The 17,501-nt window shown below is 55.5% G+C and overlaps 1 protein-coding gene across 2 annotated transcripts; it reads right to left on the minus strand.

Annotated features, from left to right (window-relative positions):
• Positions 1–210: 210 nt before the first annotated feature.
• BCKDHA (branched chain keto acid dehydrogenase E1 subunit alpha) lies at positions 211–17,415 on the minus strand. Of its 2 annotated transcripts, none has more exons than XM_045510901.2 (9): positions 17,259–17,415; positions 9,722–9,904; positions 9,534–9,620; positions 6,252–6,360; positions 4,010–4,171; positions 2,061–2,267; positions 1,753–1,894; positions 1,387–1,558; positions 211–716 (listed from the first exon to the last, which is right to left on the minus strand). In XM_045510901.2, the coding sequence occupies exons 1-9, from the start codon at positions 17,364–17,366 to the stop codon at positions 546–548; spliced, it is 1,341 nt and encodes a 446-aa protein (XP_045366857.2). In that variant the 5' UTR covers positions 17,367–17,415; the 3' UTR covers positions 211–545. The 2 variants fall into 2 exon arrangements, 1 of the variants encoding a protein (XP_045366857.2); XR_012509006.1 differs by having other exon boundaries at positions 578–716; positions 1,387–1,620.
• Between the last annotated feature and the right edge of the window lie 86 nt (positions 17,416–17,501).

Raw genomic sequence — 17,501 nt, forward strand, 5'->3', positions numbered from 1 at the left:
AGGAGCCCATCTCTGTAGGTCCCCCACCCCTACCTGTCTGCTGAAGCTGACCCTCCAGCTTGCAGAAGTTTCCAAGGGAAATAGATAGCTCAACAGCCTAGGCTTCATTTATCTCAAGTGGAGAAGTGGGGGTGGCCCCAAATCAGTCATGCTGGACTCTCCTACCACGTCCCAAACTCCAGGAGACGGAGACCAGAGGTGGCACGGAGCCAAAGGCAGAGAGACAGTTTATTCACTCCCTGCTGACCACCTCACACTCTAAATCCCACAGGCTGAGCTGCCACATCCACCCCCAGCCCAGAAGGGGCTTCCAGTCCTCGAGGGGCCCTGGCCCAGCCCCCGAGAGAAGGCCCTGTAACAAAAGCCGGAGAGGGGGCTGACGAGGCCCCACCAATGTAACAGCCTGTAGGCGCGGGGATGGTGAGCAGGAGCCACCCGGTACTGCCCTGGCCTGAGTATTTTGAGGGGGCTGTGTGTGGAAGGAGTAGCGTCCCTCCAGTCCCCTCTGCCCCTTGGGGTGGTTGAGGCGGGTGGGGCGAGCGGCCTCACTTCTCAAAGTGGTCCAGGGGGTAGTGTTCACCGTAGGTCTGGAGGTGACGGGCCAGAGATTCCTGCTGCTTGCGGAGCTGGGGAGGCATCTCCTGATACACGTCCGAGAAGAGCAGGTTGGGGTTGGGCTTCAGCTTCCGCTCAGCCTGCTCAAAGGCCTCCATCACCTGGGAGACAAAGGGCAATAGGCAGGCAGCCAGCCTCCCACCCAGGAACCTGCCTCTTAACTGTGGGACCTGGGCAAAGCGTTATCCCCTGAGCCAAGTGTTCCCATCTGGACAATGGAGATAACTGTCATAACAGTGGTGACCCTAACATCCCAAATCCCAGCATCTCTACCCTTAGCAGGCCCAGGCACCGCACTGAAGAGTACAGAGTCAGTTCAGCCTCTCAGCAGCCCTAAGAAGCCGGCAGCTCAGAGGTGAGGAAACCAAGGCACAGAGAAGGGGAAGGACGTGCCCAGGATGATGTAGTCAAGGGCAGAGCCAGGAAGCAAGCACTGCCCAACACCAGGGTCTGACCTGCCCACCGTGGACTGCATGCCTCTGGGGTCTGATGTCCAGGGCTAAGGGCTGGGCACCGACTCTGGATGGACCCTTACACTGCACTCAAATTAAATCACCTCTGCCGAGCTTCTGAAGCGGGTACCCCAGTATCCCTTTGCAGAGATGAGGGAGCTGAGGGCAGACAGCGGCCGGGACACAGCAGCACGATGGCAGAGACATCACCGGGGTTACCCCCAAGACCCCCAGCCTCTCCATCCTTCCAGGGTTCTGACGCGCCATCCTGGAACCCAGCCCCAGGGTGGTGGTTTCCCAGAGGGTGGCCCTCCCTTACCTTCCTGCGGGACTGCTTCCTCCAGGCCTTCTCCTGCTCATCATCCCACCAGCCGCGGCCCTGCAGGTAGTGCCTCAGCCGGGAGATGGGGTGGTCCTGCTTATCCCAGTAGTTAACCTCATCCACCGAGCGGTACGCTGAGCTGTCATCGCTGGTGCTGTGGTGCCCGATCCTGGGGGGAGGGAAGGGGTCAGACTGCGGCTCCTCGGATGAAGGTCAGGAGAGAGGGGTGGACTATGGGAGAAGGGGTGGAAATGGAATAAAGGTCAGGAAGGGGCTACACAGTACGGGGCTGTGGGATCAATGTGGGGGAGATACTGAAGATGGCGGCCGTCAAGGCAGGGGGGTGATGGGGGTGGCAGGTACCTGTAGGTCATGGCCTCAATGAGGAAGGGCTGGTTCTCTGCCACGGCCCGCCGCCGGGCCTCCTTTGTGGCATTGTACACGGCAAACACATCGTTGCCGTCCACGCGGATGGACAGGATGCCATATCCAGGGCCTCGAGCCGCTGTGGGGACAGAGGTAGGTCAGGCCTCAGGGCTCAGATGACACAAGAGCAGGGAGTGGGGAGAGAGCAGAGAAAGGCAGGAGAGCAAACAGCTGTGCTCCCAGGGCAGGAGGAGGAGGGGAAGGAAGGACGCAGGCAGGGTGGGGAGCGGCCGGCGGGCCCGTACCGATGCCATCCCCACGGTACTGCTCGTAGGTGGGCGTGGAGATGGCGTAGCCATTGTTCCGGCAGAAGAAGATGATGGGGCACTCGAGTGTGGCAGCGAAGTTGAAGCCAGCGTGGGCGTCCCCCTCACTGGCTGCCCCCTCTCCGAAGTAACAGATGACAACCCTGTTGGCGTTGGCCCGCTTGGCTGCATAGGCCGCCCCCACCGCTGCAGGAGCAGAGACAGGAGCAGAGATAGGCGCGGGTCTCATGCGCACTCAGACCCACATACCCCGGCCCTCCAACCCGGGGCTCCAGGGCTCAGGCTGGCTGTGGCCAGGCTCTGAGGGGAAAGAAGACACCTGAGCTCCTGACTGTCCCCCAAGAAGCTGCTCTACCCAGTCTTCTTCCTTCAGCTGACCCCAGCTCCATCCTTCCAAATGCTCTGGCCAAAGACTTCCGCATCGTTGACTTCTAACTTTGTCATTTCCCACACCTGCTCCACCTTCAAAGTGGAGCCAGAACCTGACCCCTCCTCCCCACCTCCTTCACCTCTCCTCTCCCCGGGGGCCCAGCCCCACCCCTCCCCACCTCCACCTCTAGCCTGTGGCTGTTCCAGAGCAGCCTCCCCACCAGCCCCAACCTACCCAACCTGTTACCCTCAGGGCAGCCAACCTAGGACTTAAAAGGTGAGCCAGGCCGGTCATTCCCCTCCCCTCCCCTGGCTCAGGCTCACTCTGGGTCAAAGTGCCTTCAAAAATCAAAGGCCCAAGACCCCACCTATCTGCACCCTGCCCTGACTGCTCTCCCTCCCTCAGCCCCTCCCTCCACACCCGCTCCATCGCTCCTCCCTGCACCTCAAACACAGAGCAAGCACCTGCCCCAAGACCCTGCCTGCCCCCCCAACTTCCTGGTCTGTATTTCTGTCACCTGGAGACACCTGTCCCCACCTTCTCCCATCACACACCACTCCCTCAGCTTTATTCTCCCTGTAGACTTTATTGCCCTGACATACTCCATGTGTTACTTCATCCTGTTTATGGTCCTCCCCACCCCCCGCACAGTGTCAGCACCAGGAGGGCTAAGGTTTTTCCTCACCTCTGTTCACTGTGCCTAGAACAGCGCCCAGCACACAGCAAGGACTTCGTACATTGGCCGACTGAGTGACTTAATGGTCACCCAGTTGGAAAGTGAGGGCCAGGCCCCACCTTATAGAAACCTTATGAAATAGAAATCAGCAAAAATGCCCCCTCCTGCCAGAAAGCTGCCGTGCCCACCTCGCACCTCAGGCACAAACTGTTCCTTGTCCCCAAACAGAACACACTGGGGTGAATGTGCACAGGTCTTCCGACGTGCCGGGCCCTCTGCTAAGCCCCGCAGACACATCAGCACATGTGTCTGTCCTGGAGCAGACCGACCCTCGATCAAGTGCAGGCTCCAGAGGTGGGGCAGGGAGGTCCGCACCTGTGGTCTCTGCGCCATGTGGCTGCAGCCTGGCCCCAGGCAGGCCTGCTTAGCAAGCTGTGGCCTTTAATAGAAGCCACACCGACGGTGCTAAGCACCTAAGCATCACGGGCTCCCAGAGTAAGCTTTAGGGAATTAGACTCTGAGGACAGAGGCAGAGCAGGGCTGGGGTCGAGAACCACACGGTTGACAATGTGAGTCCCTTCTCTTGATCCCTGCCAGCGGACCTTCAGCGAGGGGTCTGGCGCATGCTCAGTTACGCACAGTTGGCTGTGCCTGTGAAACAACAGACCTGGGGCACAAGTGTGGGAAATGGAGAGAGTGATCGTACCCGCTCAGGCCTGCCGAACGGGGTGTGGACGCTGCCACAGCCCTCCGACAGGGACCCCAGACAAGAGGGGTCCTGCAAGCCTATTGTACAGACCAGCACTCTGCCCGTGGTAGCAACTAGGAAGCCCCTGAAGGACAGAGAAGGGCAAGGGCCCGTGCAGGGAAATGCGTCCTCACCCTGAGGGATCTGCGTGGCCAGCGGAGAGGAGATGGTGACGAAGTGGCGCTCCTGGCAGCCATAGTGGACGGGCATCTGGCGTCCCTTGCCCAGGTCGCTCACATTGCCGTAGCACTGGGCCATGAACAGTTCCAGCGGGTAGTCCCGGTACATGAGCACGCCTGAGTGCGGGAGGAGGCTGCCGTTACCATGGCGGGTAATGCAGGAGGCGGGTCAACCCTGTGAGGGTTCCCTGCCAGGCCCTTCCTACCAGGGCTCCCGTTTCCCTCCTGTGCAGGAAGGAAGCCGGACTAGAATCGGGGAAGGCACATCGGATGCTTACAGGGACCAGTGGGTGCAGGAAGCAGGTGGGCAGAGGCAGAAAGCACAGGCCTGGCTCAAGAGGGAGGCTGCTGTTCAAAGCAACTCATTGCTGCCCCGGGAGGCCAGATGGTCCAGTTTTTCAAAAGAAGAAATCCAGCTTGCTGTTTTCTTTTTAGAATGAGAAACTACCTGAGTTTTAAGTGTGTCAACTAATTCATCTACTTAAAAAAATCATCATATGAACCAAAGAAAAGTATGGGCCATGCTCACGACTTCTGGACTAGAGAAGAAATATTCAAACCTGTTCATGGCAGTAAAACCTCTTCTTGAAACAAAACCCCAGTGGACGCCCACCTCATCATCAAAGGAGCCACAAGGTGGCACCTCTCTGACCCGGGCCTTGTGTCACCTGGCTCTGGCACGTAAGGGGGATTGTCAGGGGTTCCCCGCAGCAGCTGCAGTGGGACCTTGGGCAGAGACCTCCGCTCTGCTGCAGGGCTCCGGCACTGGGAACAGCTCCTTGGCACTCAGGAGCTCAGTGAGCGCTCCTGTTCTGAGTGCCCTTGTTCTCCCCACTTCACAGATGGGAGACACAGAGCCAGCAAGGCGAGTAGCTGCCCAGCCAGAAATGGGGCCCGCAGTCTGACTTTCCTCCTTGCCCTGCCTGAGTGCACCCTGCACCTGCCTGGATGCAAGGCCTTCTGAGACCCTTGGTACGGGTTGGCTCACTCCTGTGGAGGTGGCCCCTGAGGGTAGAGCCTGCTGCCCGTGACTCCAGGACCCTTGCTCCAGGCCCTGCTTGGAGCCCTCTCCCGAGCCCTCCCTGGCCAGGCCTTGCCTCCCTGCTGAAGAGCTGTCCCAGGGTGAGAGGCCCTGGTCACAACATTGCCTCTGACTCTTGAGTGCTCATCTTGAGCCAGGCCCTGTGCTGAAGGCTTTCTGTCACCTGCCCCGTGAAGTCCCTCAACTACTGCCTTAGATAAGGAAACCGAATCAAGGACCAGTTAAGCAACTTGCCCAAGATCCTGCAGAACCTAAGAGGAAGGGTCATGGGAAGAGGGAACACCTCAAGTGGTAGAGCACATGCTTAGCATGCGCGAGGTCCTGGGTTCAATCCCCAGTACCTCCATCAAAAAATTAGCTATATAAACGTAGTCACCTCCCCACTGCAAAAAAAATTTTTTTTAATTAAATTAAATTTTAAAAAAAAGAGGAAGGGTCAGATTTGCCTCCCTGGCACTGCCTCAGGGCAGCTCCCTGGCAGGGCCCCCATATCAACAACTGCTCTAGACCCCCACCCTCAGCTCCCCAGGCTCACTCCTTCACCTCCAGTCTCTCCTTATCGCTCATCCATTTTCTTTATCCTTAGTCTTTGACCCTTCCATCCTCTGCTGCATTCACTCAGCAGTTAGCCGCTCCCTGGCCGGGCCCTCCCATTTGTTTCTGCTCTCTGAACGATACAGCATCTCGGGAGAGGCCAGCAGAGCCCTGCACCCTGTGGACAGGGGTCTACAATACGAGCCACGCCTGCAGCTCAGCCTGACCTTGCTGCATGCTCCCAGCAGCCCGACAGTGCATCCTAATCTCTACTTTGGAGATGAGAAGACTGAGGCTAAGAACAGAATTGACTTGCCCAACATCTGAAAATGGTCACCAGCAAGGCATGGAATGGTTAGAGCACAGGCTTTTAACCACAACACCGCCAGGCCTCTGGGGAGGGGAAGCCCCCCAACTCCTGCCCCTGGCTTGGCTCGGCTCTTTCTTGCTCGGAAAGGTCTTCCTCCAGCTCCTCAGGCCTCCCGCTCCTGTAAGAGCACAATGGGTGACTAATGCGGGCCACAACAGGAGGGACTGACTGGGCCTGACCTGCCTCGATGGGGACCACACACCCAAGCCCCTAGCACCTGCTTCACAGCGCCAGGCCAGGGGCAGACGTACCTGCCTCCCGGTACTGGCCGAACACCAGGTCCGTGTTGTCCAGGGCGGCTGCACTCCCCACGTGCGTCCCCTCCTCGCCATAGTTGGTCATGTAGAAAGATATCCGGCCCTGGGGGTGGAGGAGGGCCCAGAGGTCCGGGTTCAGTTAGGCTGGGCAATGACAGAGACACATCCAAACACTGACCAACTTTTGACGACTCTGAATCAACAGATGCTTCCTGAAGGCCGGCTCTGGGCCAGGCCACACTGGCGTTCCTGCTTTCATGGAGAAACTGCCAGGTTGGTTAGAACCAGGGTGATGGGGCTGTGCAGTCGGAGGCTGAAGGGGGACCCGCCCCACCACGGAGAGGCATCAGGGAGCAATGCCTATGCTGAGCAAAGGTGGGGAGGGTGGCAGTTTCTGGCAGAGAGAACAACAAAGGCCAAGAGGCCAGAAGGACAGAGATATAAAGTGGGAGGGGTGGGGAGACGAGGCGGGAAGCACAGGGAACGACACCCAGAGAGTGCAGGGAAACCATACGTCTGGACTTTACCCTGAGGATGGGGGTAACCCGCCGATAGCTCTCAGTGGAGCGATGTCTCAGACCTGTCTCTCAGAATGAAAAAAGAAAAAACAAAATAGATTTGTCTCTCAGGCTGCTGTGCGGGGAACAACAGAGGAGACAGGACTGAGTGCGTGAGCCAGGTGGGTGGTGGTGAGAAGGCAGGGAGGGGATGGCTCAGAGTCTGGAGAAACTGAGTTAAGTAGTGCAGGGAGCGGCAGCCCCTGCTGACTGGCTCCACCGGTGCCAGAGCAACTCCCTTCTCCCAAGCCCCCGAATCCCAGAGCCTGGAAGAGCAGGTTCCCAGCCTCCTTCACAGCCAGAGGTGGCCGCAGGACACAGCTCTAGCCAGCTAATTTAGTGGAAGTCTGCTTTTGCTTTCCTGATAAAAGAGACTTGCGGCTGCTGCCGCCCCTTCCCTGCAGCCCTCCTTCCTGCTCTGCACGTGGCAGTGGAGTCTGGACCTGTGGCAGCCACCTTCTGAACATGAGGCAACAAGCACAGGATGAAAGCCAATTCGCCCACGATGGTGAAGCAGAAAGGTAGGAAGTCTGGGTTCCTGATGGTGGTGCTGAGCAGAATGGCTTTCAAACTAAACTTAGGGACAGAGTGAATGAGGGGGAAAGTGATAGCGAGGGGGCAGGAGGGGACACTGTGGATGTCCAATTTGGGCAAATGGGTGGACGGTGGTGCCCTTCACTGCAAAATGGCCTAAGGGAGGAAGAGGAGCAGGTCTGGGAGGAAGGTGCCGCAGTCAAGTCTGGACAGGCTGAATTTGGTGTGGGACACCCAGGGCAAGAAGCCCAGTAGATCTGGGGCTAAGAGGCAAAGTCTGGCTGGAGACCCGGGGGCCTTGGCACAGAGATGGAAGAAGCACGAACGCATGTAAAGGCAAACGGAGAGAGCCGGGTGGGCACCCGCAGGACACCCTGTGCCCAGGCCTCATGTGTTCCACAGGCCTGCCTGGCTTTCTGTCACAGTCGGGGAAGCACATGAATAACCCTTTCTTCTAAGTAGGGAGCCAATTAAAAATGAACTGACCTCCCAGTGCCAAGTGAGTGGGCAGATGCTGGTGCTGAGGGCCTGGCAGGGGTGCCGAGGTGGGTGTGGGGAGGAGCCTGAGAGGGGCCCCCTGAGGAAACAGGACCTGGGCTGGGGCAGAGGTCACTAGTTGCCGGCCCAGCATCCGATCCCTCTTCCTCATTGCTAACAGATCTCATTCCACCGTAAGCAGCAACTGCCCAGACTAAAAGACTACTTTCTCAGTCTCCCCTGCAGCTGGGAATGACCCACGATACATGTGATGTCATTTGGTGGGACTACCTAGAAAGTTCTACAAATGTGGGTGTGGGGAGATAGCTGGGTGTTGCCATGTCTGATCTTCCACCTTCCTTCCACTTCCTGCCTGGAATGAGACATGATGGAGGGAGCTCCAGCAGCCATTTGGTTCATGAGGAGCCCTGGAGGCTAGAAGCCAGTGCTGGATATCCAGTGACAATGTGGTTGCCACCATACCAGCCCTAGACAACCTTTTTTTGCATCTCTTTTATGCAAGACTAAAACAACAACAACAACAACAACTATTAATCTGCCTACACGACTGCTTTTATTTTTATTAGGACTGGGAGGGTGGTTGGGCCCCATGCCCCTACTCTCAGTCTCCTGGGAGGGACGGGCTCCATACCTCCATTCCCTTGGTTCCTGGGGATGGGCCTGTGGCCCCGGACTGGCCGGTCGGTCACATGGGTTGGTTTTCAAGGAGAAGTCTGTGACCAGAGCCTGTCCAGTAAACATCAGCCCTGGGCCTTCTGCTGAAAGATTAGGGACCAGACATTCTCTTTCCACTGCTAAGGAGAAAGGACAATAATGGCTAGGCTGATATTCACAATAAGCAGCTAATATTCACTGTGTGCTGGTTAACTTAGCCAGCACACAATGAATATTAGCTACTTATGTGGCCACTGTTCCTAAGGCCATTACATCAATCCTCACAGCAACCCCACGAAGTAGCTTCAGAAAAGAAGCACTGAGAGGGTAAGCAACCTTCCCAAGCCCACAAAGCTAGAGAGGGACAGAATGAGGATATCGATTGCAGTCTTGCTCCAGAGCCGGTACCTTGAACCCTTTCTTTGCTGCCTCTCTGTGAGCCTGGAGCTCCCAGAGACCACTGTGGCTTGAGAATGAAGGAAGCCAAGGCAAAGGAGAGGAGAAAAGACAGAAAAAGAGAAACAGTCTGATAACACCTTCTCAGTCCCCTGGGTCCAGCTGTGCCTGAAACAGGCCCTCTGGACTTGCAGTTATTTGAGTCAACAAATTCCATTCTCTGACACTGCTTTGACGGAATCTCTGTCCGCTGGTATTAACACTGCTGAGTGTACGATCGCAGCGCACTGGACGCGGGCACGCCGGGAGGCACCACAGGCCACGGTTTCTCAAGACTGTGAGCTCCTGAGAGGAGAGGTAGTCAGGTCTTCTCCTGCCTGCCCTCGCCCAGCACAGCGAAGTCCCCAGCCCAGCAGACAGAAGGTTTTCCGTGATTTGGTCCATCCTTCTGCCCTCGGGCAGGCCCCCCCCCCGACCCTGTCCTCCAGAGCCCCAGGAGAACCTCAAGAACTTGAAGGACTTCAAGACAAGGATCTCCATTCCACCCCCTCCTCCTTGGGAGCTGTCTTTTGGCCCAAACACAGGTAGGTAACCTCAGGTAATCCCAAGCACCCCTCCCCAGCCCGTCCCCACGCACCTGCCTCTGGGACTCATAGAGGATGCGGTCCATGGTGTTGAGCAGCGTCATGCTCTTGTAGAACTTGAGCACCTTCTCCTGGGGCAGCTGCAGATGGAGGCAGACAGACATGGGCCAGGTAGGACCAGAGAGGAGATGGGCAAGGGGCTTGAGTTGGGGGAATGGAGTCAGAGGGAGGTGGCTCTCACGTGGGGATCCTCGCTGGGGTTGACGATCTGGCCCTGCCGGTCCATGACACGGTAGATGGGGATCCCAGAGATGACATTGGGCTGGATGAACTCTAGCTTGTCTATAAACTCCGCTGAGGCCCCTGGGAACTGGGGCTTGTCATCCAGGGACGAGAAGTGCTGCTGCTGCTGCCTCTGGGGGTGCTGGGGAGAGAGGGTGGGGGGCACTCATGTCAGGAGCAGCTCAACTGCACAGCAGTAGGCAGTAAGGCCTGGTGGTTAAGCTGCCAAGGCCGCTGTGGTCTCTGGGGCCTGACGCACATGGTTCCCAGCTCTGCCACCTTCCCAGTGTGTGACCTTGGGCAAGTTCCCACTTCTTTGTGTCTCAGCTCCTCACCTGTAAAACTAGGGTGAAAATAACAGTGTCTACTACACAGGGTTGTTGTAAAGATTAATCGATCTAATCAAGTGGCAGGCAACTCAGGAACTGGTAGCCATTATCATGAGAGGCCCCAGCTCTTCACCCTGGCATCCAAGGCTTCTCCAGTCTGACCACAGCTGCACCCTCCTCTCCACCCCTATGGCTACCACAGACACAGAGCGTCCTCGAGTCAGCCAGATGGGCTCTTTACTGACCCCCGTACCCAGAGGGAGGCTGCCCAGCTTACGTCTGTGAGCCCTTAAGAGTCAGCTGTCAGCCTGCCTGGGTTCAAATCCCTTGCTGGGTGACAATGGGAGTGTGACTCCCCTCTTCAAGTCTCCTCCTTCCCATCTGTAAAATGGAGAACACCTCGTGGAAATGTCGTGAGGCTTAGAACCGTTAATATAAAAGGGTGAGCAGGGTATTTGTAAGCAGAGTAAAAGCTTAAAAAATGTGGATTATCGTTTCTACTGCCGCCCGGCTGCTGCCATCTCTATCCTGGGCCAGCCTCCTCCTCCGTCACGTGGCAAACCGCTCCCCACACTTTTATGCCCCACCACTCCAGTCCTTACTCCCTCCAGGAGTCCAGACTGACTCAGTCATCAAATACTTGAGCACCTGCTTCGTCCCAGGTATTGAGTTCTGGAGACCTATGACAGGCAAGACACCTGTCCCTGCCACCCTGCAGGAAAGACAGATGCTGAGCAAGTAAGGACGAGGGGATGAGGGTGATGCGTATTCTCCCAAGAGAAGCCGGGGGGCTAGAGCAGAGTGGAAAGAGGGAAAGTTTCCCCTGAAGAAGTGATGTGAGAACTGGGACCCAAAGGATATCTAGGAGTCAGAGAAAGAGCACGTGAGGCCGGGGAAATAGAACAGATCAAAGGGCAAAAAGTGAGTTCAGCGTGGCTGGAGGAGTCCGTGGGAAGCATCACACCCCCTCGGATCAGAGGCCTGGCGGGGAAGCCTGGCAGACACCTCCACGTGCACCAGGAGGTGAACCAATTCCATTTCTTAGCTCTTGAGCTAGACGGCCTTAGACTGGTCTCAGTGTTGCAACACACCCTTTATTAAGCACTTGGCGGGCGCCAGGCTGAGATCCACGTCCACAACCCTCACCGAGTCCTCGGAGCGTGGCTGTGAGACAGATTATTTACTATTGCCCTTGAAACCGAAGTTCAGGGAGGTAATGTAACCTCCCTGCGCCAGGCCCCAGAAATAAAACAAGTCAGTCAGGACTGAGCTTCAGGGCAGGACTGACATCCAGACCCCCAAAGCCAGCTGCCGTTGCCCACCCGCTAAGCTCAGTCATTCACTTCTAACAGGAGCAAAGGAAGAATGACCGGGTTTGCCACGAGCTGGATCTCACACGCGGCTGCACAGATGTGTTCCCCACCCTCCCTCCTGTAACTGCAGTGAACAAGGCCATCCAAGGTTCCCATGGGGGAACACATGTGCGTTTATCTGCGTTTGCGGCTGTGAGGAAATACAGGAAATTACACTCCCAACGGCAGGGCAGGCCCAGGCCTGACAATGTCATGGAACCAGCCCAACTCCCGCAAACCATGCTTCCCCTTCGTGAGTGCTCACAGGGCCGGACCCACCTAGAAGATCCGTTCATCTCGTGTCCGTTCCCCCACACATCACAAGCTCCAGGAAGGCGAGGAGCATGTCCACGTTGCTTTACAGAGCACTCAACAAGCGATTACTGACTGAACTGGTGAATGAGTGATGAAATTCATCAGCTTGGGTTCCAACTTCTTATCTCACTGCACAGCCCTCTGCAAAACACCTTGTCTCTTTGAACTTCCTCATCTGCAAAAAGGCTGCAGAGGGCTGCCACCAAACGTTCCTAAGATAAGGCACACAGAGGGTTCAGCACAGGCATGGGACGTACTATGTGCTCCAAGACTGGCAAAAGGGAAGAAAAAAACACAAAATCTAGGAAGGTCAGGAAATGGGAAAAAAGGAATTGACTGGCACCTTGGGAAGATGGGGGCAAGAGGCGCCTGGGAGAAGGCCTGACGGCACCTCAGACTGGATTGTAACTCCAGACCAAGGCCCCCAGCAGACACTCCCGAGAGACTGAGGCACAGGGGAGATGCCTGTGGAACCGGATGAGGGCTGCTGTCTGGGCAGGAGCCTTAGGACAGGAGGCCAGGGGCCAGGGTTTGGAACAAACCCCGGGGTCAGGGCAGGACTGTCTGCCTTCAAGGCTGGAAAGCTACTGTCAGGGCACCTCGATGCCCCTGCACCCTGGAGCTGGGCCCCGGCCATGCCCCGTCATCCTGGGCCTATAGAGGTGACGGTGGTACCTACCCTGTTACTGTGCTGATTCCCTGAGCTACCAAAGGCTCAGACAGTGCCTGGCCCTGAGGAAATGCTCCATCATGGGAGTGGGTGGTAAAATGCCTGCAGAGGAAGTATGCATCTCTGCCATTTTTTCTTTTTTTTGGGGGGGGGGGGTCCTCTCCTGGTGACCAGTGACTGACAATGGCAGAGGCTGCACAGATTTACACAAAGCCTTGAAGCCACATCCCTTCCTACCACACAGGAAACAGGCCTGCTCTGGAAGGCTGGGTCCGGCCCCTCCTCCAGCCGTTCCATATGGCGCCAGTTAAGGTCACGGACTCTGAGCTGACCACTGCCTCCGGGCCCTGTAACTAAACCCAGAGCCTCAGTTTCCTCACAGGTCAACTGAGGCGGGTGTGAGTATCTATCTCATGGGTGCTCATGAAGAGTCAATGAGCCCATGTGTAGAGGGCTCAACCCAGTGCCTGGCACATGACGAACACTGGACAAATGAGAGGCTAGCAAGTGCATCTGACAACCGCTGTGGTCAAGCAAGCAGACAGTGGATACCTGCTCTAAGTCGGGCCCTGAACTGAGGGCAGGAGCCGATGGGAGAGGGATGACAAGCCCTGAATACACAAGTTACAACCAAGAGGGGCAATCTCAGAGGAAGCAGGACTGTAGAGGGTTAACATGCAGCAGGGTGGGATGAGGGGCGGGACAGCTAAACAGCCTGGGTTTGAATACAGCTCTGTCCCATTCCATCTCTGTCACCTGGGCAGGAGACAGTGTCCCTGAACCTGCGTCCTCTCATGGAAATAAGAATTTCTACTTCGCAGGCTTGTGGTGAGGCAGGTGCAACGCACCTGCCGTAGCTCTGGGAGGAGGCTGTCACTGCCAGCAGCAGATGCAGCAGGAGGAAAGCCTCATGGAGGAGGGAGGTGAAGCCGAGGCCTGCGGGACAAGCAGTGGTGAGCCAGGCAAAGGCTGGGGGCCAGGAGAACACTTGGGTCCTCGGGAACAACAAGGCTCTGAGGCAAGAGAAGAGACCCTGGCACCCCAATAACAACAGTTAACTACATGCCTCGGCGCCACACGAGGCAGCTGCTCTGTTATGCCCGTGTGCTAGCTGAACCCACCCAGCACCCAGGTGAGGCAGGTGCCATTACCACACCTCTGGAAAAGAGGTGGCCCTAAGGCTCAGAGTGGTTAGGTGACTTGTCCAAGGCCACAGAGCTCATGTGTGGTGACGTGAGCATACAAAGCCAGGCAGCCTGCCTGCTACAGGGAAGCTGGAGAGAAAGGCGGGGTTCTGTCGTGGGAGGCTCTGTGATGCTGCCAGTTAAGCCAGATGAAGCAAGGGCAGCTAAGGCCACCAAACCCGCTCTCTGCAGGCTGAGGCACGCTGCAAGGCTGAGCCCCAGCTCTACCTGCAGCTCAGGAGAGTCAGGGACCTCATCAGCGGCCTCCCCTTCCTGGGGCCTCTGGTGAAGGCGGCCAGGGAGGGGTGGAGATGAAGCAGGCTCTCCCCAGCCTCAGGGAGCCACCAAGGGGATGAAGTGGCCTTTTCCTGCATCAGTCGAGGCCACACCAGATTCACTGTCTCTGGAGAGAAACAGCAGCCCCATTTCTTGAGCCCTTACCGAGCGCATGGTGTATGTGATAAGTGCTTCATAAGAACTGTTTCCTTTACTCCTCACCACATGTTTCTGAGGTCGGTACTGCTGTTGTCCCCGTTTTACAGAGACTGGTGATGGGGTCAGGAAAGCTTCTCTGAGGAAGTGGTCTGTCGGTCGACACCTGAAAGACCAAATCCCTACAGAGGCCTCTGGGTGGGAGGGGCTTGTCCAAGGAAGAGGCAAATGGCCAGTGGGGCTAAAGGACAGGGAAGGAAGGGCACAGGGGCGCTGAGGCCGGTTCTTCCCACCAGCAGCTGATGATACACACTAGGACTAGCCTAAGCAGGAGTTGCAAGACTTGGACCAAAGCCCTATACCTTCTCCTCCAAGCATCTTGAAACTACAGAGAGACTGGGCTTTGGAGTCCAGAGCTCCAAGTTCAGACCTCACCTCTCTGAGACTCAGTTTCCTCCCCTGTAATAGAAGAAAACCACCAGTATATACCGTGCAGGATGGTAGTACTAAATGTAATAACGGTGTGACTTGGCACTATAAATTATGAAGTGCTTCATTAAGACACCGGCCAAAACAACAAGTCTTATACTGTGTAGCACAGGGAACTATATTCAATATCTTGTAACCTACAATGAAGAATATGAAAAGAAGCATACGTATGTATATGTAAGACTGAAACATGATGCTGTACACCAGAAACTGACACAACAATGTAAATGGACAATACTTCAATTAAATAAAAAGACACCAATCAAGAAGGAGATGAACCCCTATGGTTTCATACCACAGTACACGCTGGGCACCAACCACCTGGAGATGCCACACCGGGCCCTGGAGCACTAGAGCCCCCGAACAGGCTGCCTGAACAGCTGGGTTGGATCATACAGGCCCAGCTGGAGGAGCTTCCTGACTTCCACCAGAGCACTCACCCTACTTGCTAAGCTCAGGGTAGTAAAGTGACTTGGCCAAGGTCCCACTTGCTTCTCAGGGTGGTGGCTGAGAAACCATCTCAGGACTCCTTGACAATCAAGTTTCCTCCCTCCTCTTCTCCCTGATGACTAAAACTTCAGCTAGCAACTGCAGGGAGAGGGAGACAGAATCAGGCAAATGCCTCCAGGGCAACAGGATAGTGAATAAAAGACATGAAAGGAGGAGCAAGCAGTCAGGAGAGAAATATGGAAACTTCCTCCCAACCCAACCTGCCCCAACAACCCAATTTGTCCACTGTGAAACAGCCTCCCAACCTGCCCCCAAGGCACTCTCTCCCAACTCCACCTTGATTGGCTAAAACTGCACCATCCAATACAGCAGTCACCAACCACCTGCGGCTATTTAAACTCATTAAAAATACAGGAAATTAAAACTCCAGTTCCTCAGTCCCATTAGCCATATTTCAAGTGCTCCGCAGCCACGTGTGGCGTGTGGCTACTGTAGTGGACAACAGAGATACAGAACACTCCCATCAACACAAAAAGTTCTATGGGACAGCCCTGGCCTAAAAGCTTCTTTGACTAAAGGCTACTACTCCTTCCCTGCCCTCCTCCAAAAAATCTTTTTTAATCTTAAGGAAAAAAAAAAGTGAGATAATTAAAAACGGAGAATTAAAAACATGGGCTCTGAAAATAGATAAACAAAAAGCAGGGACTGAATAACCTCCTGCTGCCCCTGCCCACCACGCCAAAAAATTACATTTTTAAAAAAGGAAGGGAAGCAAGAGGAAGGGCAGCAAGGAGACTGAGCCAGGACGCAGATTTGATCAGCTATAAATGACCTTCCCCTACTCCCACTCCAGTGCAGCCCACCCCCACCCCAAAGGCCAGTCAGTGAGCTCCAGGGAGACCAGATGTGGAGGATCTGATTGCTCCTCAAACACCTGGCACAGAACAGCCCAAAGGCAGGGGCTGTCCCACCTCCATTTTGCTCCAGCAACCCTTCTGAAATTACCTGCGTCAAGTGACTCCCTTCCTAGGTACCCCTAAACCTCATTCGCAGCCCATCCTCCTCCCCTGCTTCCCTCTCTAGCTACAGCTCTTTCCCACAGGTTCCATCTTCCCTCCTGAATGGTTTGAAGATCAGACGATCAGGCCCAACCCTACAAGATCATGACAGATTTCCCACTAAGGCCCCCACCAATCCAGGCCCTCCCAAGGTCACTCCTTTCCTATCCCCCATCTCCAAGGTCAGTTTCTGTCCTTTCCCTCCACCTTTACTTTCAACAGCCGCCAACACTCCTATTGCCTTTGTCACATGCCAGGTTCGCTTCTTTGCACTTGACATATTTAATTTTCACAACACTATGAGGTGACCAAGGTTAGCATTTTACAGAGGAGCAAATTAGGTCCAGAGAGGAGCAGTCCTTTGCCCAAAGCTACAGAGCTGGAAAGTGGCAGGTTAGGGGTATGACCCCACATGGTCTAGCTTCAGAGCCCACCTTCTTAACCACTACTCTCTTCTATGTAAAATTCTAGTTCACAGCTTTTCTGCAGCTCACTGCCTCTCTCCCTCTGAACAGAGCTCCTAACTAAATTTCTGCTTGCCACTTAGCATCAACCTAAAGGGAGCCTGACCCTTTTGACAAGAAACAAGGCATTTCTCAAGTGTTTCTAAGAAATGTGGGCAAAGTGCTCTGTCTAGACCTCTCTCTCTTCGCTTCCCCTCTCATTAATTCAACAAATATTTACTGATTCTCTCCTCTGTATAAACAGACAAGGGCCCTGGCCAGGCATTCCACCTGAGGGCACAGATCAAACGACTTTTTAACCAATTCATTTTAAAATCAGAATTAGAGCAAAGAAACACAACGCACTAAAAAGCCCGTGATGAGGGACCTTCTCTCTTTTCTCCTCTTTGAAGGGGATGTTTCTACCGAGAAGAAAGTCCTTCTCTTACAAACGTAGTTTCACTCTCCAGCCCCTGAGGGAAAAAGTCACATCTTCCTCCTGCGGCCTCACCGGGTGATAGATGGCAACTAATGAGAAGCCCCCTAGCTCTCTCCAATTATCTCCCTCCTTCAGGGTCTACAAAGGACCTGCGGCGCTTTTCCTAAGAAGTGAAAGTTCCTCTCTTGTGTATCCTCTCCAAGTGGTTCTCCCAGCCCTCGTCCCTTCGGTAACAATTCATCCTCCACTCCCTGCAGGGACCCCTACACTCTGAAGACAGCGTTAACGTCCCTATGCCTCCTTGCGGAAAACTCCCCGGTGTCCCAAGTACTCACAGATCTAGCAAGCCCCCGAGCCCCAAGCCTCCGCAGGACCAGGAGGCCGACCTGGCCCAAGCCTCGACTTGGCTCCCAAACCCTCGCCGCAGCAGCTGCCAGCGCCATCTTGACTAACAATCCTTGGGCGACCCGCCCCCTCTCCTCGCGAGACTGGAGAGACTGAGGCTGCCCCTTCATGAGCCTGACTCAAATGCCAAATCATCCTGCCAAGAAACCACCTGCTACTAGTCCTGTGGTCTG

Source organism: Camelus bactrianus, chromosome 9 (assembly GCF_048773025.1).
Source record: "Camelus bactrianus isolate YW-2024 breed Bactrian camel chromosome 9, ASM4877302v1, whole genome shotgun sequence".
NCBI lineage: Eukaryota > Metazoa > Chordata > Mammalia > Artiodactyla > Camelidae > Camelus > Camelus bactrianus.